Source organism: Coturnix japonica, chromosome 1 (genome assembly GCF_001577835.2).
Source record: "Coturnix japonica isolate 7356 chromosome 1, Coturnix japonica 2.1, whole genome shotgun sequence".
NCBI lineage: Eukaryota > Metazoa > Chordata > Aves > Galliformes > Phasianidae > Coturnix > Coturnix japonica.
The window spans coordinates 148388904-148410432 of record NC_029516.1 but is presented as its reverse complement, the minus strand read 5'-3'; the positions used below and the strand labels follow the sequence as shown (position 1 = coordinate 148410432).

The 21529-nt window shown below is 40.4% G+C and overlaps 1 protein-coding gene across 9 annotated transcripts in view; it reads left to right on the top strand.

Moving 5' to 3' along the window:
- Positions 1 to 19876, top strand: part of ELF1 (E74 like ETS transcription factor 1) — a 69959-nt gene extending 50083 nt beyond the window's left edge. For 7 of the 9 annotated variants that reach the window (XM_015851705.2, XM_015851704.2, XM_015851706.2 and 4 more), the window contains 6 exons: positions 882 to 989; positions 1659 to 1823; positions 5740 to 5823; positions 8929 to 9121; positions 10159 to 10623; positions 19228 to 19843. In XM_015851705.2, the coding sequence (XP_015707191.1) occupies positions 882 to 989; positions 1659 to 1823; positions 5740 to 5823; positions 8929 to 9121; positions 10159 to 10623; positions 19228 to 19843 (1631 nt within the window). Of the gene's footprint in view, positions 1 to 881; positions 990 to 1658; positions 1824 to 5739; positions 5824 to 8928; positions 9122 to 10158; positions 10624 to 19227 lie in introns of all 9 variants that reach the window. The other 2 variants (XM_015851703.2, XM_015851715.2) reach the window with 2 other exon arrangements.
- The last annotated feature ends 1653 nt before the right edge of the window (positions 19877 to 21529 follow it).

The following is a 21529-nucleotide window of genomic DNA, read 5'->3' as shown; positions in this document are numbered from 1 at the left end:
AAGAAAGTAGCTGAGGTTCCTTGGTGCCCTGTGGAGGGGTCTACTAATGCACACCTTTGCATTGCTTTGATAAACTTGTGTTTATCAACAAGCTATGGTTTAGTAGCTTGTGGTAGCAATGGTAATGGGAGGATGGTTGGACTAGATGAACTTGTAGGTCCTTTCCAACCCTGTGATTCTAAAATAGAAAAGAACTACTTTTATCAGATTTTTTTTTGTGTGCTTCGTGTGACCTTAATTATAAATTGAAGATCCAAGCGCTTTCGATTTGTCTGATGGTCACCCATATGAGACACATGAGGGATTGTTTAGTAGTTAAGACTTTTAGAAAGCATACCAGCCCTTTCTATTGTTTTTTATGATGCTACTAATAGTAATTTTTAGTACTGCATCCCTGGAGCATGCTCTGTTAGTCACATCATATCATATCATAGTATCATAGTCGCGTGCGGGTTGGAATCTATCTATCATCCCTGCAGATTTGGAAGTTTAGTGTTCAGTTGTACCTATAGGAAATAAGCTGTCTAATAGAAGTTTGCCTGTCGTCCTTGCTCTATGAGCATCTGTTAGTTATAGAATTTTCTTTCTTAGGACCAGCATAAGAAGAAATGAGCAATTTTTGTAAGGGTACTATCTAGAATATTGTTTGCAGTAGTGGCTTTTTCTCAAGGATTATGGGCATGGTGTTTTATTGCATGTACTTGATGAGCACATGGAGGGGTTAGAAAGTACTGAACTAAATTTGTACCTTTTCTCATAAACTGTTACTGCTCATTTAGTTGAGACCACTTTCCACTTTCTTTTTAGGAATGATATAGAAGTAAATAAGATGCTTTAAATCTACCTTGTAGTTTGTTTAGAATTAATTCTTTTGCTTTTAGTTGAAACATCGTGTCATAATGGAGACGAAACTATGGAAACAATTGAGGCTGCTGAAGCACTTCTCAATATGGACTCCCCTGGTCCTATGTTGGATGAAAAAAGAATAAGTAAGTTTTTTCTTAAGAGAGCATATCTAGTCTGTATTTGACTTGTTCAATTCTGTGTAAAAAGGAGAGGTTCAGTGCTGTGTGGTTGCCTGGAAGGAGTAGGAATATTTTGCTTCCAGGTAGACATTAGATGCATAGTTTGGGTATCAGAAATCCAGTGCTGTATGCAGTGAGGAGTTTCACTTCCTTGAGAACATGGTGATCTCAGAGTTGAACATCAACAGATAAGGAAAAAATTAAGAACTGAAGGGAAAATGTGGATTAAGTGGGGTTGTTTAGACTGTTCTGCTTTGTTCCTCTGATAGAGAATGAATCTGTTTATGTTTGACCAAGAAATGTGGTGGATGCCTGGAAGTGTCCAAGGCCAGGCTGGATATGACTTTGGGCAACATGATCTAGTGGAACAGAACAGGGGGTTAGGAATTAGGCAATGTTTAAGGTCCCTCAACCTAAACAGTTCTGTGATTCTACACTGGCAAGATACAATAACACATACTTACACCTGCAAATTCTGTTAATTATGAATAAAAATGTGTGAACACACCATTACAGTGCTTTTTAGGAGAGTAAGTTATGTCATTGAACTTGTCTATTTTAATACTACTTCTGATTGTGGATGGATATATTCAGTTATGAACTGATCTCCTCCTATTATCCCTTTCTCTTAAGCAACTATGTTTGGCTCAACTGAAGATGAAGATATAGTGGCTCCTATTACACATGTATCAGTCACTCTCGATGGGATCCCTGAGGTTGTGGAAGTTCACCAAGCCACAGACCCTTACGCTGAGTCACCAGGGACTTTAGAATTTGAACAACCAAAGAAGAAAAAGGGTAAGATGTTATTGCAGAGCAGTCTTGCGGAGTAGAGAGCAGTCAGTGGCACATTTACCTCCTCTCATGCATCTGTGGAGCCATCCTGGCTGGCAAGTCAGAAGAATCAAGTGTCTACTGCTGGAAATACATAGAATGCTTTTTCTGACTGTAAGGCCAAGCGCAAATGCTGGTGCTTAGATATTGATGATACCAGAGTGGTAGCAATGGTTACTTGCTTTTAGGAAACGCGAATCTTTACTCATTCCTATTTATCATTTCTTAAGAAGAAAATTACATTACAAACTACAGAGCTTGCACTACCATGAAAGCTGAAGTATTTTTAATTAGCTTTTATTTTGCTCTGACGAAAAAAAGGTTTATTATGTGCAGAAGATGAGAATGAGAACCTTTTTTTTTAAGCTTTTCTTGAATATGAACTGTAGTTTTATTTTGTTGGTGGTCTTTCTTTTTTCTAAATAGCTGCATGCTATACTAAGTTACAGTCCCACTTGCAGGAGGTAATTTGATGTGGCTGAGGCTTCATCTGTTGTCTGATGTTCCTCTGAAATCACTGCCATACCAAAGAGTAATGAAGTTACATGATGTTAGTCAGACCTTCTGCTCCTGTTTTCCTACTCTGCTTTGGTGCAGGCACCATCTGAGGCCCTGATTCTAATGTCTGCTTTGGAAAAGTGTCATGTAGTGCAGGCAGATGTAAGGTGATGTTGCAACAAATTTATAAGAAATATAAACAAATAAAAATTAAATAGAAGAGTTTTGTTTCTGGAACTAAACCATAGGTCTGAATCAGAGCTTTAGGACTTAGGATTTTGACACGTCCTCCTGTGGGGAAAATAAGTCATCCAGAAAAGGGCTTTTGCTACCTCTCTGTTTACAGTCCTGATGCAAGAAAGTGCATTTTGCTGCTAATGCAGCCATCATACTTCTGAATGTTGGGAGTAGTTGTCTGTGAAGGGCAACATAGAGACCTCTGGAAATGCTGTGGGAGCTTCCTTAGCCCCTTGTGTGTCACAAGGTCTGGTAGAGATGGGTGTTGGTCAGGAGCTGTCTGGTTGTCATAGGAAAGCTGAACTGAAACTGCTGTGGAGAGGAGTCTTACCAGCAGCTGTCCAAGAGTGCTGCGGGGGAAACTACCGTGCTGCAACATAACCAACTGTATGAGGACTTCAGCTGGGCTTTTTTTGTTTGCTTTTTTTTGGGGGGTTCTTCTTAATGTTGGCTGCTATGTGGGTCAAAACAAGGAGCCTCAATCTGCCCGACATTTAACCTCTTTGGCTTGATGCTTTCATACCCTGTTTCATGTTGTGCTTCTGCTTACTCCCACTCCTTCCTCCTTTCTAGCTGTAGGCTAAGAAGTCAGTTGCTCCACAGTGAATGCGATTGACTTTGATCATTAGAAGAAAAGCTAGAAAAGGTGTATCAGCTTAAAGTTTCATTAACTACCAGTGTTCAGTGAAATTGAGGTAGATGGTCTGATCTGAGCAGTGCTGAAGTGTTATTTCAAAGTGTACGAGGATTTATAAGGCATTGACCTGTAAGCTTTACTGCAAAACGTTACTCATTTTATAGTGCATTTCAGGATGCCATGCAGGGTTTATATTTTTTTTGTTCTGGTTTTTATAAGGGCGGTCTGTTTGCTGCTTAGTTTTGTGGCAGGGTGAAGGACTGTGGTCATTTTGCCACATGCATTACTAACACCATCTATTTACAGACTTGTAGCATATAACCCAATAGCTATATTTGTAGGGTTGCATTGCACAGATCATTGGCAGCTAACTGGGCTGGGGTGGTGTTGCAGAGAAGAGCTTCTACAAGAAGACATTCCCTAGAAGTGATGGGATGATTTTAATCACTTGCCTTGCCAGCCACGATGCTGCATCTCATTTTATTAATATCTGATTAATTTGCAGCAGGAGTTATAAGCTGAAGTGTTTTTACAACCACAAAAATAGAAAAGTGAGGAAAAAAATAATCATACAAGCAATTAGCATGAAATTACAGCAACTCCCCTTGAGTCCCAGCCTCTTGCACGTTCTTCATCCTTCCTCTTTATAAAGTTCTCTCCGAAAAAGGAATGTAGTAACGTACTCTGAAAGGTGACGAATTCATTCTGTATTGGACCAAAGGAGGAAGTGTGCTAATGTTTAATGTTCTTTTGATGGTATTGGTGTCTGGAGGTTATAGCTCAGTGCAGCCTAAACCTGTCTTCAGTCGTCTCTAGCCCAGTTTTAGAGCAGTAAGATCAACACCTCTCTGTAAACAAGTTTCACGTTCTGCACTGATTTCCAGTTTTGCACAGCTTTGTGGTAGAGGATTGTCCAGATAGAATGCCTTGAAGTAGTCCAGTTTTGAGGTAAGAGAACCTAGAATAGCTGCAGCAGTATTGTTTATGTTCGGTAGCCTAGGTTATCTGTAATCAGAAGTGCATGAATTGAGGTCTGGAGCATAAGTCCTATGAGGAGCAGCCGAGAGAGCTGGGATTGTTTAGTCTGGAGAAGAGGAGGCTCAGGGGAGACCTCATCGCACTCTACAACTTCCTGAAGGGAGGCTGTGATGAGGAGGGGTTTGGCCTCTTCTTCCAGGCAACAAACAGGACCCGAGGAAATGGCCACAAGTTGTACCAGAAGAGGCTTAGATTAGACATAAGATGAAACTTTTTCTCTCAGAATGGTCAGGCACTGGAATGGCTGCCCAGGGAGGTGGTGGAGTCGCCGTCCCTGGAGATGTTTCAAGAGGTGTCTGGATGAGGAGCTACAAGATATGAGTTAGTAGCTTGTGGTAGCAGTGGTATGAGAGGACAGTTGGACTAGGTGATCTTGTAGGTCCTTTCCAGCCTTGTGCTTCTGTAATTCTATGATTTGCTTTTAGGACCTCATCTTACTTGGATGTAGGTAATGAATTACCTCCAAATAACAGTCCCTACTCCTTAATTGCTTATATTTATGTATGTACAAGAGGGGGAACCATAAGAACACTGAACAGTTATCCCATAACGCAACCCTAAGGAGAGAAAAGCCCTTACCAGAGTTACCGTGTGGAACATCTTGTGCAATAGTAACTGACCTATAGAAGAGTGACTCTGTCTAAATGTTTTATGGAAGAAAAAAATAAACAAGACTTTGTTTGTTTCTTGCAACCAATAATGCTTAGTGGTACAAAACTGCTAGAAACATGATCCAGTGATTCTTAATGCTTTCATGGGACTGTGCAACAAAACCAGTGTTATAGAATTTCTTCCCTTCTGTCTTCATTCAAATCAAGGAAGGCATTAATGGCCAAAAGAAGGGCTGAGCTTTGTGTCCAATTCTCAGTCATGAATCCTGAATGAAAACAAGAAAATGAGAGGACTCCACGCATTACTAGTCTTAGAAAAACAATCAATTTTCTTTCCAGTATTGGGAAAGCTATAAGATAAAACAGAACCGAAAAAGATTTTCCTTATGTGACAGTGCAGGTTGCTGCTATCAGTGGGGACTTCCAGACAATTAAATAAGAAGACAGCCTTGTTTTATCCCTAAATTCCATTTTGGTGATGTCTGAACAAGATAGTGCTCTGTATTTTGTTAAGCCTTTTCCATCAGAACTCTTCTGTTCACAGTTAATAGCCTATTCTTCTTATCTCTTCTGTACTAAATGTCGTTAAGAGTACCTAAAAAGCCACAGAAATTTCCAAGGTAGATAAGCTTTGGAAAATCTTTACTAGAAAAAACTCTTTACTAATCTTTACACTAATATCATAAGGGTGTCGGTCTTCTTGTAGGAATAAAAAAAGCCCAGAATAGAACAAAATTCTTAAATGACTAAAAATAAAATTTACTCTGAATTTTGAAAGATTTTTGTTTTTTGTTTTCTTTTTACTTGCATCCTTTTTTTTTTTCTAAACTGAAGTTGATTTGCTGGTGGTTTATTTCAGGGAAGAAGCCCAAACCCGCTCGTCCCGAGTCCCCTACAACAACTCCAAACATATCTGTGAAAAAGAAAAACAAAGATGGAAAGGGTAAGTCAAATAATCATCACTGAAGTTTGTAGAAAGGGATGTTTTCTCTTACTGCCATGTAAAAAAGATAAGTTCACAGTGATAGAGCAACAGATCTTATACTCAAAGGTAGTTAACATTTCATCGTAAATTAAGTTAAAAAAATTAGTGCAAGAAGCTTCTTTGTGAATTACCCAGTTCCTGGGAAGAAGGATACATTTGTCATTTCGGTTGCAAGGGTTCTTGGAAAATCCTCAAGCCCCCACAGAGGCTGCTGTGTTTCAATAGACGTCTTGGGGAGCGCTTTGCATTGTGTTCAGCTTTCTTGGGATGTGATTGTTTTGACAGATGATCTTTGAAAGCATTTTCCATCTGCGTGTGTCTAATTCTGCACAGGGAGACAATCAAGGCTGCGAGCTGCCAGTGGGAAGTACCAGCGCCTGAAATGTGAGGGAAGTTAGCTAGAAGGCTTGAGCAGATCACTTAGATTTTCAGTACTTCTTTCATTCCTCCTGTGTTTAAAATGGGGAAAGAAAAAAAAAAAAAAAGAAGCCATGTAATTGATACAATAATTATTTTTCCCCTTCTTGAACTGTTTAGCAGTGCCTGTCAGTGTTGTCAGCTTGCTTTACTGTCATAGAATCATGGAATTACCCAGGTTGGAAAAGACCTTGAAGATCATCAAGTCCAACCGCAGCCTAACCATAGTACCCTAACTCTAACAACCCTCTGCTAAATCATATCCCTGAGCACCACATCCAAACAGCTCCTAAACACATCCAGGGATGGCGATTCAACCACCTTCCTGGGGAGCCTATTCCAGTACCTAACTACCCTTTCTGTAAAGAAGTGCTTCCTAATATCCAACCTAAACTTGCCCTGGCACAACTTGAGGCCATTTCCCCTCGTCCTGTCACTTGTCACCAGTGAGAAGAGACTTGTGCCACTCTCTCTGTAAGCACCTTTCAGGTACTGGAAGAGGGCGATAAGGTCTCCCCTCAGCCTCCTTTTCCCCAGACTAAACAGCCCCGTTGTCAATCTAGTGCCCACACTGAAACCTGGCTGGTTTAGGAATTGCAGCCTGACACACTGCCTGCCACCAACTCCTGTGTGCAGGGGAAGCTCTTCTGTGTCACTTCAAGTGCCACTGCATGTGCTTTTATCACCTGAACTGCTGGCGTGTTGTGCAGCAGTCACCAAGAGACAAGCTCTGCAAAACCTGGGAGGTGTCAATCTCCTTTGAAATTTAACCAAGTAATGTGTTTTCTTTTAAATAACTTTTTTTTTTCAATCGTATCAGGAAAAGAAAGGACCTGTTTTCAAGTAATAAATATTTTAGAAGCTATTGCTGGCAGTTTGGAATATGCATTGTTGTGGTTTGTTTGTTTGTTTTTAATTAAGACTTGACTTTTAAATGAAAGAAAAGCATCAGAAGAACCTCACAGCGGTACTCAAATGAGATAATGGCAAATATCAAAGCAGCTATCCGTCCTCAGAGTTAAAAGGCAGAAGCATCTAACTTTCTGTTGATGGTAACAAGGATACACTATGAGGTTTCACGTTTGTTCCTTGTTACAAAACTGCTAATTCAGAAGGAATTTAAGAGTGTGTTGCCTGAAGCCACTATTATGAAAAAACCCTACTATACAAGCAGTTTCGAGGAATGTAGAATCAAAGCAGAAGAGATGATAATACATGTGGCCACGACACAGAAGCAGCTAGAAGATCCTGAGCGTTGCTCATCTCTCAATATCCGCACTGTTACTCCTTAGGGGAACATGTATGCTAAAATACTTCTCTGTTTAATTATTTAATGCAGTGCATGGAGTTTTCTTTGCATTTCCTATGCTGTAACTCGCAGGAGGTTGAAAAATCCTTCTTGTGAATAAAACAGACAGTGCTTTCACTGACAGTCTTCTTCATAGTGATTTTGTAGCAGCTAAACAGTGACAGAGTTTCAACCTGCCTTGAGATGGCTAAGTATTTCAGTCTAGACTACAACAAAAGCACCCTGGATTAGATGGTAATTGGCTGGGAATGCTGTCATTCCTGACGCACAGTTTCTAGCCTAAACAGTCTTGAACTTTGCCTTTGGGTGTCCGGAGGCAAACAGGCTGACATTTTCCACTAGACTGGAAGAAATGTGTTGCAGAGCCAATGGTTTTTCTCCAGGGATGTTCACTTTTCAGGTTTCCTCTTTCTGAAGGAGTATTAAGACCCCATCAGGGCCAACTGATGACGTTGCTGAATAGTTGCATGTACCTTATAATAAGGGCTTGCTGGGTTAATGTCCAAAATTTCAGTCAAACATGTTGGTTCATCACTAGAGCTGACCAACCCATAATGTTGCTATGGACAACAATGCATTTGTAGAAATTACAATAGAGTAGTTTCAGAGTCTTAAGAATGTATAAGGTCCCTCCTCTGGTTAACAAAAAGTCCAGGCTTGTGGCCGTGGAAGTTGAGAAGACAGCAGAATGAAGCTGAATTGAAGAGATCCTGTTATGTTCTCATTCACTGGGCATCATTTTCTTTTTTTCTTGTGAAGCTGCAGGAATCTGCATATGCTGCCCTTCCTTTGGTATTACATGGCTACTTGTGTGAGGGGATAATTTCACACAAGAGGTTTTCCTCATTCATCAGGCTGACAGTGTCTCGCTAAAAAAGCTTTTCTACAGCTGTGACTGTCCAAAGGAACAACAAACACAAATTGCCTTAGAAAAAGCAGGCAAAAAGATCTCCTTAGTTATACCAGCTTAGACTCCTTAAATGTGTTTTCAGGACACAGATTCAGTGGTAATTTTTTCACAGTATGTGATTTTTATTGTTTCTCTTTATGTGTGGAAAACAGCAAACAGGCGTTTTGGATTTCCATATGTGGGTGTGCTTGTGTCTGCTTCTATATACAATGCTGTTTGATTGTTGTCTACCAGTAAGTTTAGGAAAAATAGATGTTTTCTGAACTTTATCTCCAAGGTTTGTTTCCCTTGGTGTTATATCTCCGAGTACCCCCTCTCCCCTGTCAAAGTTTCCTAATCTTCACTTAATAATGCAGTGTGTTCATAAAGATACCAACTTCAACTAACTATTATTTATTTTCCATTTCCTGAAATACTTCTATTATAGGAAACACGATTTATCTCTGGGAGTTTTTACTAGCACTGCTTCAGGACAAAGCTACGTGTCCTAAGTATATCAAATGGACTCAAAGAGAGAAGGGCATTTTCAAACTCGTAGATTCCAAGGCCGTGTCCAGGTTGTGGGGAAAACACAAAAACAAACCTGACATGAATTATGAAACAATGGGTAGAGCTCTCAGGTATGTGCATTTTTAATAATATTTTTTGTTTTTGTTGCCACGGTGTTTGCATGCATTAAATGTCTCATCTAATTTATTTAACAACGCTAAAGAGTTCTGATAGATTGGTAAATGAAGGACTTCTTTTAGTAAAATAAGTCAGCTAACTAAAAGTAACCCTTGTTAACTTAAACCCCAAATCAGTCTCCTTCAGTTCCAGCTTGGATGTTTTCAGTGCTGCCACTAAACCCATATCTCACAGTCACCCCCAAAAGTGGAGACAGAAGATTCCAAAAGCAACAAAGCTTTTTCATAAAGTTTGACTCTCCTTCCTCCAAAAAGTCCTGAGTTTATCTGTAGTAGAATTAAAGAAATTATTCGTTCCCATAGCAAACGATCCAGCTCTCAGTGGAAAATACAGTTTTGGAATGAAAGTCTGCATGAGATTCTGTCTGCTTGTGTGTACAGTTTTAAAACATCTTATTTGATGGGAGTTTATTCCACATGCAGGAGAGTCTGTGCAAAATAAGTATAATCCTGTGAATGTGAGTGATGCAGGCTTCAGTCTTACTTGCTGATTGATCATTGTCTGGCTGAGCAGCTGTGCATTTCTTTCATTTCTTTACACCTCTCATCTCAATATTGTATGTATTTGTAAATATAACAGGAGAACTCTACTTCTGTCCTGTTCTCTGAGCATAATTCAGACAACCAAAACGTTGTCTCGAGGAGACGTAGGAATTTTGTATGACTCTTAAGGAGTGTTAGATTATAGCAGTATTGCCAAGTCACAGAGTTCTTGCTGTTCAGTGTTATCTCAGGTTGAAATAAAAGGGCCGAAAGACATTAAAGAGCTGTTTGAGTTAAAAATGTGCTACTTATTTGGCCACTCCTTTGTAATCAAGAAATGAGGTGTTGAAAATATTACTTTAAGCCTCTTGTTTCTTTTTAGTGCTGGTCTTTTGCTGCTATGGGTTTTTCTTTATCAGCTTGCTTTGTTTTTTTCTTTATTTGGTCTGAAAACACTCTGTAACTTGATGTATGTATGCTTTAAACAGATATTATTACCAAAGAGGAATACTGGCTAAAGTAGAAGGTCAGCGCCTAGTGTATCAGTTTAAAGAAATGCCAAAAGATCTCGTCTATATAGATGATGAAGATGCAAGTCCTAGCACTGAATCATCAGATTCAAGTTTGCTCTCAACTCCTGTGGCCAGTCGAAACCAGACGAGCAGATCTAGAGCATCTAACACAGGAACAAAGGGAGGATCCACCACAGTTCTAAAAACAGGAAATTCAAAGCCTGCGAAGCTTAAGGAGCACGTAGAAGTTGTACAGCAGCAAACACCTGGCTTGACTTCAGAAGTTTTGAGGACAATGCAGTCTACGCAGCCAGTACATCCCACTCAACTTTTTCGGACAGTTCACGTAATGCAGCCATTGCATACCCTCACAGAAGGACACGCAGCTGTAACCAGTAACGTTCCAGATGAAACATTAAATCCTTCAGTTCAGAATATAAGGTAAGAAAACGTAAGGAAAATAAATGTATGAACAGTAATCAATTCATTGGATGATGGGTAGGTAGTCTACATTCTTTATTGGGCTTCAAAAAGCTTTCTTCTCTCCCGGCTGGATTTCAGTGAAAGGCATTCTGTGCAGGTGACCCTGGGAATTAATTGGGAGTTTCTACAGCACTCTTTAACATCTACACTCCTCTTTGGAGGAGGGGAGCGCTTATTTCCTCCAAGAATTAGACCTGGTGCAAATCCTTTAAAGAGGAAGAACATACGACTTCTATTTAAAAATCACTATTGTTGGTCCTGTCTTGCAGCAGGGACAGTATTTTCATGGCTCTGGTTTTTCACTGCTTGGTGTCTTTGCTTTGAATTTACGTGGTATGGTTAGAAGAACCCATCAGAAAGATTTGCCTTCTTGCTTCTTAATTCTTTATATTGTAAATCTTGTCATCTCTTTCATCTTTTCTATTGTCCCCAGTTAAAAGGGGAAAACTCAGTTATGTACTTCAGCATTTTATTGCTGCTGAAAGAGCTGGTTCTTCTTCCCTTCATGGAATGTTGAAATTGCATATGGTGATTCTGGAACATAAGAGTTTCACAAAGCCCTCAGGACATGATTCAGGAGCTGCACATTCTTAATGAATTAGGAGCATTAGTTGTTGGTTGTTGATGTTGTTTTTTCCCCTTGAGATTTGCTTTGTTACAGTCACTGTTTGAATGGTTATCATCTTATACTTCAAAAAGTCAAAAATGTTTTCTCCTTCTCCCTTCCTCTGTTATTTCCTTTGAAAACTGCATCCAGAGCCACCGGTAGATGTGTGAGTATCTGGGGTTAACCACAGAATGTCGTCAGATGGAAATAACTAAAGGCATTAATGAGATCAAATAATTGTTTAGCTTCTAAAGAATACCTTTAGCTCTCTCATCTCAGCTACTATGGACTGTAAAAGCCAGTCAGTTATTAAAGCTGTTTGTAAATGAAAGGAAGATTGATTCAGGAAAATCCTGAATAGGAGTATCAGATGGTTTTTCAGCTACAAGAGCTAAAGCTGCTTAGATCAGCCTTCAGTGGCACATAAAGCTGATGAGAAATGTTTTAGGAGATAACCAAGTAGCTGAAACTGAAGAGTTTCCATTTATGTGGATCAGCCTGTGATTTCAAGGCTGATAAAGGATTTAATTGCCCATGATTTGTAATAACGTGGGTAGGCGAGTAAGTGAGGCAACTACTTAACTAGGTAAGTAGTGAAAAGAGATGAGTTCAGGTATTACTGAAGCTATGCAATACCGTTTAAGTTGGGAGAAAATTGCTATTAAACATCAGTAGGTAAAGAGTGTGGCAATTTACGGAGTTAAATAGCTCTGGGCCATACATCTACATTAGGTTATACATCAAAAACAATGCCAACTGGATGGGTAGTTATATTGATACATAGATCTTTCTATGTAGTTACATAGATAGCAATAAAAAAGGATAGTAATAAAAAGACTGAAGACCTGTTAGACCCAGTTAGATAGGCAGGCAAGCAGACCTTAAGACATGGAAAGCTGCAGAATGGTGTGATGCCAACCTGTTGCATTACAGAGTGAATTTTTTGGCAATAAGGAAAGGCTATGGGGGAAGGCAGTAGATGATGCACATGTGAAGTTTGAATGAAATAAAAGCTGGGGAATCCTTAGAGTTTTGTATCTCTTCAGTTGTGTTTATATTGTGTTGGTAACTCTTTTTTTCTCATAAATCTTTCAGTTGTGTATTTCCTAGCCATGATGACAGTGTCTCAAGTGAATGGGAGAGCACGGAGTTCAAAGAGACCCATTGATTGGATCTTTCCAGTGCAATTAAATTACTGAATATTATAGAAATATTGTTTGTTGGGAATGGAAGTACAAAGGTGTTTGAGCAGTGAGACTGAAAAATAAAGCAGTCTTTTTGTCCATGCTTTTAGCCAGGATAGACCAAGGTGCTGATAAATCCAGGCTTCAGAAATGCAGTTTGTAACTTATATTTTTGCTCAGTTTCACACTACAAACTTAAAATCCTTTGGGCCAGATGGAAAGGCATGTTGAAAAATATAGGAGCTGGTATATTAGGTCTTGTTTTATAGTAAAGCTAAAACAGAGTAACTATCTTAGTTTTGTTTGCTCATGCAGCTGTAAACCTCTGGCAGTTGAGTGTGTTTGTTCAGAAGAGCTTCAGTGGACAAACCTTGTAATGGATGCATTCCACTTGTAGGAAAGTGCTTGTTGTTACCTTACTGTCATTTTCTAAACCAACTGGAGGAGAAATAGCAGCAGTCATTGCTACATGCTTTGTGGAGGGTGAGGCATGTGGATAGTTGAGGTCATTAGGGAGAACAGGAGAGCAAGGCTTGGGAAGGTTCCCCAAGAGCTTTTCCAACACATCCTGGTTAGTGGTCAGACTCTGCTGTGAGACTCAAACATCTTGGGCCCATATAATTTATCTCCTGTAATGTAGCCTCCGGAGTTTTATTTGTATGAACTTTCTTTCCTTCATTTAAAGAAATGTTCTTCCCTCTGCAGCAATTTGTTTCTGTCATGTTGAGTGGGGAAACAATATTTATGATTAACCACACACTGTAGAGAATATATTGAGGGCTTTTGAGGTTAAAACAATTGGCTTCTTAACAAGTAACCATAACCTTCAGAGAAAAAGTCTGAACACGCATCTTCTCTGCTAAGGGACTTGTTAAAAGAATCGTGTTTGAAGAATGCTGTGCAGGATTTGTGTCCTAATCCCTCTGTGTGCCAGCTGGCATTGCCTGGCACAGAGCTGGCAGTGCCTTCCTTTACAGCTGCTCAGAGCTTGTGTGGAGTTCTGTGTAAATTGAGCACAGAAAGGCTATGGTTAGAGCTAACCCAAGCTTGGGAGATAGGGCAGGAGCAGGGTCAGGTTTTGCAAACCGGCTTTCACTGATCAGGATGGACGTCGAGTATCTCAGATGGGAACATTTAGCACTACAGACTCTCAGCTCTTCTGCTCTTCTTGGCGTATATAAGTGAAGTTACTGAAGTTTCCAGTTGTGTCACTGAGAACTGGGTTTGGTGCCCCATGTTTCCAGGGATAAGACAAAGAATAGAATGCCTCTGTGGATGAGTATTCTGTTTCTAAGCTTTTCCAGTGACCTGGCTTTTCAAGGCAAAAGAAAGGCTCTTTGAATGCAGTGCCTGTAGAGTTGCTCTGTTTAAAACAGGGTAACTCAAGCAGGTCGTTTGCTTTGCAGGGATGTGTTATTGGAGTCATTCTGTTTCAGCTTGGAATTCAGTGGCACTAAAGCAGGCTCGGGATTCAACTTCACGTTCATAGGGGTGTTCTGAGTGTAAAGAGCATTTCTGCTGCTACTCTAAAAACTATGCATCTCCTGAAAGGCGGAGGCCTCACCTTGTCTGCATAGTTTAGGACAATATGAGGTCTATAAGTGACCTGGGTTTGAGCCACTGAATTGCACTTTTATACGACTATGGCTGTAAACAGAGAGACCTTTAATCTGGTGTGGCAGTAATTTAAGATGGAGTGTCTTCTATGTAGTGAAGAGAATTTGTTACTAACAGTTCAGAAAGGATGAGATTGTGAATTTGCAGTAATTTAAGATGCTATGTCACTATTCCATAATGACTACATGGGACATAGCTGAATTTTCCAGCTAGCAGATCTGTATAGCAAGGGACTTCCAGTTAACTGGCTGCAGAGAGCTCCTGTGCAATGCATGACCAAATCCAGGTTCTAAACACAATGTTTCTATCCAAATTCAGTTTATTGTTTCTGTTTTTTTCTGTATTTTCAAGTTGTCTTTGTGATAGCTTGGACAGAGCATGTTAGAAGACCAGTATCCCGACTCTGTTCTGTAACTTGGGGAAAAGCTAATACAGACCACAGAGGACCGGTGGGATAATGCTCTTTGTGTTCACTTCTGAATTGGAGAACTGCTACTACACGATGAATCAGCCACAGCTCTCATCTTGACCTTTTGGCAACCTTTGGGGTAGAAAATGTTGCAGTAATTCATCCTGAAGGTGACACAAGCATGGACCACAGTGGCAAGATCCTTATTCAAGAGGAGGAGGAAGTGGCTGAAGGTGAATTGTGTTTTTTCTGGCTGTGAGCATGCTGTGTAAGAACAGTGATGAAGCCATCAATATGCCAACACGGTGGATTGTCCCGATAAGCAGAGGGAATTACCTTTGAAAGTCGTGTCTATGCCAAGCAAACACATGCTTGGTGCTATTGTTCCATAGTCTGTTTCTGTGTCCAGGCTATGATGTAAACTAACTATTGTCGATCTGACTTGCAGCTATGCTGATGCTGATAAAATACACAGATTGGTCTAGCATGAATTTATGAACACTGCAAATGCAATTACGGCTGCTAATCAAACAGAATGTTTTCTTTATCTTGTGTCATCTATAGATGTTAACTTGTATAAACCGTGCAGTGAATGTCACTGTTATGTTCTCTAACAGTACTTTGCATCCTATCTTTATTCACTGTGCTCGAACTAACCGTAGAGGCACAGAGAGGCAGCCTGGCAACATCTAGTCTTCACTATCTACATTCTTGTAATCAATCCTTTCCCCCAAAAAAGAATGCAATTAAAATCTGCATATCTGCTACTGTTGCAGCCCACCAATCTTGTGCATTTCTTAGAGGTATGCTGAATAAAAACCCATCACAAGTGTCAAGTCTTGGTAAAAAGTTTACTAGAGGTCTGGTATTTGATGGGGAACATGAGCAAAGGGATGTGATAACTGGAAACATCTCCTGCAATTGTGTGGGGGTTCTTTCTTTGTTTAACCAGGGTCAGCGCACATGCTTTGCCTCTATTTGCAGTTGGATCGAGGGTCTATAGGAAACTCATTTAGCTCCAAGAGAGCGCATTTGTTGTTATAACAGAGTCAACGTGGCAAAGACTTTGGTTGTGGCTTTCCATTTTGATTTGATTTTCCTGCAGCTGAGAAGGCTTACTACAATTTCTGTTGTGATTTCTGTGGTAGTAGGAAGAAGGCTGCTTATGTCAGATAGGATTTTAGCTCTTTTTACGCGTACTTGGCACTGTCAAAAGAGGTGGGGTTGTTACAGGTTTCTGGCAGTGGGAACATTTCTGAATATTAATTCAGTTGAGTTAGGTCCTCTGCCCTCATGATGTAACAGATTGCCTTGTCCAGACAAAGAGCTAGACAAGAACAGGCAAGCTCTGCCCTCCTTAGGGAAGGCTCTGTAATGTTTTTAATTACGACTCGGTACCTTAACGCCTTCATGAGCTTCTGTACCTTGATTGGTGAGCAGCTCCCATCTGCGTGGCACTATAAGAAGGCCCAGAGGCTACATCTGTGGTGCTTTGGGATGAGGTATTTACAAGGCTTGATGGCTCTTTCAGTATCATATAAATGAGTACAGCTGGGGAAGGGTTTGCAGTGAAGGTTGAATTGATTTGGCCAAGATTTCCTATGCTCACATAGAAGAGATTGCCTCTTGGCTCAGGCATTTGAGGTTCTAACAAGCACACCGCACCCCTTTGCTTCCCTCCTCTTCCTAGGCTGATTGAATGAGTTGTTTGTAGCCAGTGAGTTGAACAAAAGAGGAAAGTCCCTGGAAATTGGCCCATTTATCTCAAGGCCATCGTTTCCCTATATCCATCCATACATGGAATAATGTCTGTGCTAGGAAGGGAATTCTCTTCAGTGTGTTTCTTAATGTTGCCTTGTTTAATCCTTTTTGTTGTACTGTGAAATACTTTGTTCACCTTGGCTTGTAGCTTCAGTTTTGTTTTGTATCTTCTTTCTTTCTCCATTTCGTATTTTTTTTCCCATAAATTACCATGAATAAACTTGTTTTTCCTTCTTGTCTTTTAGCGTTTGCTTTTTTCCCACTATTAAGCCCTTGATAATCTAATGTGGCCTTGTACAACTCTTCACTGTTAACAGAACCAAATGAACCAAGAGGTAGATTATCATTTCCAGCCAGACTTTGGGACTTTTGCCATTTTTTTTTTCTCAGTAGTAACCAGGCTGTTTTGTGACGATGTCAAAATAACTGCAGTATGCTGAGAAAATGCTTTAGTTCTGCCATTTCTGAGCTGCTGTTCCTAGTGCTTTGCAGAATACCCTCAGCATTGGTTAGATCCAGTTCCCTGTTTTTGAGGTCACCCTTTGCGACCATGTAACAGCTGGACTTCTTTGTTTCTACTGTTTTATTTCTACTATTTTGTTTCAAAAGAAAACAGCTTAAGAACAAGAAAGTAGCTCTGAAGTACCGCTTGCAGGGTAGGCCAGCACAGGCTCCCAGCATTGGCTGCTGCTTTACAAAGTTGTAACTACTGATTTGACTGTAAGAGTACTTCATTCTTCAGGCTCAAGTTGGTTGCATCATGGATGAAGAAGCTGGTGTGGTATCCGTGGTCTTAGTGAAATACTTTCCGTGTTTTTCTGAATGCAAATGCCAGTTCTTAACAGTTCCACTTGCGTTGCTGCTTCCTTGATGGAGTTTTATTTATGTGACATTTTGATTTTGCTGCAAGCTTGAATAACTCTGGTAGTTTACGTAGTGTTTAAAGAAGCCATTGGGTGCCCACCTGCGGCCCTCTGCAGATGTGGTGAACCTTAGTGATGTAGTTCTGAGCCTTGTGTTTTAAGCTCAGTTGAGTGCATTTGCTGCACGGAACCACTTAGGAAAGAAAGAAATGATCGCTTTGGTGCTTCATCTCCCAGCCAGCCCGTTTTCATAAGCATCTTCTTTGTCTTGTCTCCAGTTGTATGAAACAGGAGCTTAAGAATGGGTTAATTGACTGCCCCTCTGCACTCTAGTGTCAGTAACATTGAATTCTGTGCCCCATATATATAGTCTGTGTGATGAGATGTGCATGGGAGCCCTGTGGGCTACCATTTGTTTTTATTTTGCTATAGCAGCAGTCCTGGCTACCTCTAACTTCCTCATCTTTTTTGAGGAAGAGAAAGCTACAGGTAGGGATTTTATTTCTTTTATTACAGAGCCACACAGGAAGTGGGGAGAGGCTGATCTGCAGCAGGGTGCTAAGAGTGAAGTGCATTGAGCCTGTTACCAGCTGGGTTACTGGAGCTGCTCTTGCTGGGGACACCCTTTGGAGGTTGAGCTGAAAGGGAACTGGGAAGTACTCTGCAAATATTCCTTTACTTGCCTCTGCTGCTGCAGCTCTGCGTGAGGCTGGAATAGCAAACAGTACTATCTCAAGCAGTGCAATCTGCCACCTGTAGTTTCAGCATCCCATAGTTCAGCCAGTTCTGGTGAGCTCTTGGTTATGACTGTGATAGTGACTGTGATCCTTTTGGACTGACTACTCTCGGCCTGATCTGACAGGCCAGTGGGTAAATGCTGGAAAGAAGGATTTCACAGAGCTGTAAAAAACAGGCACTGCATGGGCAGAAGGAAGGCTGTGTGGTGGGTTGGGACAAGCTGTGGTTGGATTTCAAAGCAGTTATATACCCTTAGCTTCCTTATTCCCTCCCTTCACTAGAAATTATTTGCTTCACAGGGAGTGCACTGTGGCTTTTAGATATTTTTTTGGATTGTTTAAACCCAGGTCTGTCGCATGACTGCAGTGTGTGTGTTTCAGCCACGTCTCTAAGTCATCGTTTTCCATTGAAGTGTTTGTATACGTCAGTGATTTTGCTGCTCGTCATCTTACTTTGCTCTCAGCATAAATACGGAACGTGGCACATGGGTCTGTCAGCCTGAAACTGATGGAATTGGTTTTTGGTTAAATTGGATTCCCAATTTAAACTTATGTTCTGGAAGCAAATTCTGTTCAGCTGCTTTAGCAGGAGTGCACAAGTCTGGCAAGGCAGTGAGCTGTGTGTCCTTGGAGTCTGAGGAGGTCCTGATGAGCATAACCAATGCAGTGTAGATAATTCTGCATATAAGTAAACACACAGAAAGATGTTAGGAGAACTGAGGGCTGATTTATGGATAGTTTGAGCTGGGTACTATGTGAAATTAATGGCAGAGGTATTTTGGGCCACACTTATAGAATCATAGGATTACCCAGGTTGGAAAAGACCTTGAAGATCATCAAGTCCAACCGCAGCCTAACCAGAACCCTAACTCTAACAACCCTCTGCTAAATCATATCCCTGAGCACCACATCCAAACGGCTCTTAAACACAACCAGGGATGTCAATTCAACCACCTCCCTGGGGAGCCTATTCCAGTACCTAACTACCCTTTCTGTGAAGAAGTGCTTCCTAATATCCAACCTAAACTTGCCCTGGCGCAACTTGAGGCCATTTCCCCTCGTCCCATCACTTGTGATGTCTGTTGATGCTTGAGAAGGAGATTCTGGGTAGAGTTTCCAAGTTTTCTCATGACCTACCAGCTGTCTCAAAGGCGGGCTGTTCATATCAGTTATGGCTGTATCATTCATGCAGGATACCTTCACTTTGTGTCAGTGAATTCAGAGGTCTAATCCATTTTTTGCTTTATTAGTGAAGTGGCTGCTTCCCTTTTGCAGTCCTTAGATAAATGAAATGTTTCTGATGTCATTTTCAATAGTTAATCTGTATTCTTAAAAACTCATCACAGATGCATTCTGACCTTATAATCTTTTCTAATCTTACTAGGACTTTACAGACTCCGACCCAAGTTCCAGTGGTTGTTTCTCCTGGAAATCAGCAGCTGCATACTGTAACACTCCAGACGGTGCCTCTTACTACAGTGATAGCCAGCACGGATCCAACCTCCGCGGCAACACCCCAAAAGTTTATTTTACAAGCCATTCCTACTTCACAGCCCATGACAGTCCTTAAAGAAAACGTCATGCTTCAGTCTCAGAAGCCAGTCTCACCTCCTTCCTCAATTGTGCTGAGCCCAGCACAAGTTCAGCAGGTTCTCACCAGCAGCGTGCAGACAATTTGCAATGGAACAGTTAATGTGGCTTCGTCTCCATCATTCACTGCCACCACCCCAGTGGTAACTATTTCACCCAGCAGTTCACAGGTGGTTGCTCATCCATCCGGCACAGTGATCACTTCAGTTATTAAAGCGCCAGAAACTAAACAGATTGGGGTGCAAGGAGTGCTAAAAGAAGATGACGGTGACAAATTAGATGATCCTGAGCAGTCAGAGCAGAGATTCCAGCAGCAGCCGTTTGTGATGGTAGTATCCAGTTCAAATAGTTTCCCACCTAACATACAAGCAAAGCAAGAAAATGAGCCATCGGAACCCAATTCTTATTAATAAGTTAAAAAAAAAAAAAAAAGACCCTGTGGATGATTATTTTCATAAATGTGATGGGACCTTTTCAGTTTTGTATATATATAATTTGATTCAGAAGCAAGATGTTACGAAGCTACATTAATTTCTGCATTTAATTGTTAGAGTTCATGCTTTAGAACAGATTTTGATTTTCTGTTAATTGCTAAACGTTATGGTAAAGAAAATTGCATATTACTAATGTTTCAAAATACAGGCACGAAGAAACGTGCTCTTTATGTTATGAAGACGTCATTCTGAGGATGTTGGCCAAAGTTCCAAACTTCTTTCTTACTGTATGTTTTCAGTCTGTTGCTGATTTACATTGCAATAAGATTATTATAACCTTTTTCTGTTTAATCCGTACGTGTATCACTTAGCTTTTCAAGCAGCAGTTACTTTTCCTTGGACGTTCTCATTCCATGTGTATGAATGCTTATGACTATCTTTCATACCAGTGAATTACATCAGTTTTACCCATTGATAACCAGATATCCTCTTGCATTGTTTTTTTTGCAGCAGCACAAGCTCTTGTGTGTGCAAAACGGAATATACACTCCTATTGAGAGTACACAAAACATTTATTCCAGTAATGGACAATGCCATGTCAATATTTTATAAGAAAACATCGGATATATTTAATTACAGAAGCTAACAGCATCACTACAGGTGCTAAAGTTTCATGCCATTTTGTGACTATGAAGCTTAACAATCTTGCTTTCTACTTCAGATTATTTTGTAAGGACGGGGAGGGAGGGGGGAGAAAAGAATATATACGATTTATGCAGATATTCTGAGATTAATACTGCTAAGAGTTCTTTTTGATTGTAAATAATGTACATTCAATAAGCAAGTTGTTTTTTTTTTCAGCTAATTTGTTTCCATACAAATTTTTGATAGAAGAAAATAAGATCATTATGTTTAGAGGTTTAATATTATATGTATTCATATTACAGAGTGAATTTGTATTTAAAGACAAATTTTTAAATGATGGAGCCCCTCTGAACCTTTGGTTCTTGCCTTTTGTATTTTTAATTGGTTTATTATGAAAATAAATCAAATGGAAAAAAAATGTTTATTTTTTTCTGCACTTATTCTGAAATGCTTTTGGATTATTACCGTGGTTTTGACGATCATTGCGTGTATAACCAAAATACGCTGAGAAATAGGACATGATTAATGGATGTGCGTTGGTGGTGGGACTGAGCAAATGAGCAATGCATGAATCACTTCAGAACAGACTTGAACACACCCTCTGTGCTGTGGGCATGTGGTGACATGGTGTCCTTTGAAACAGCAGCACTGTGTGCTTTGGGAGCTCAAAGGAAAGCTGAAGTGGCCTTCAACTCACAGAGAATCACAGAATCACAGAATTATCAAGGTTGGAAAAGACCTAGAAGATCATCTAGTCCAACCATTACCAATACTTCCCAGCTAAATCATATTCATCAACACCACATCCAAACATTTCTTGAACACTCCCATGGTCGGTGACTCTACCACCTCCCTGGGCAGTGCATTCCAGTGCCCGACTACCCTGAGAAGTAATACTTCCTAATGTCCAGCCTGAATCTCCCCTGGCGCAGCTTAAACCATTCCCTCTAGTTCTATCACTGATTACAGGAGAGAAGAGGACAACCCCCAGCTCACTACAACCTCCCTTCAGGAAGT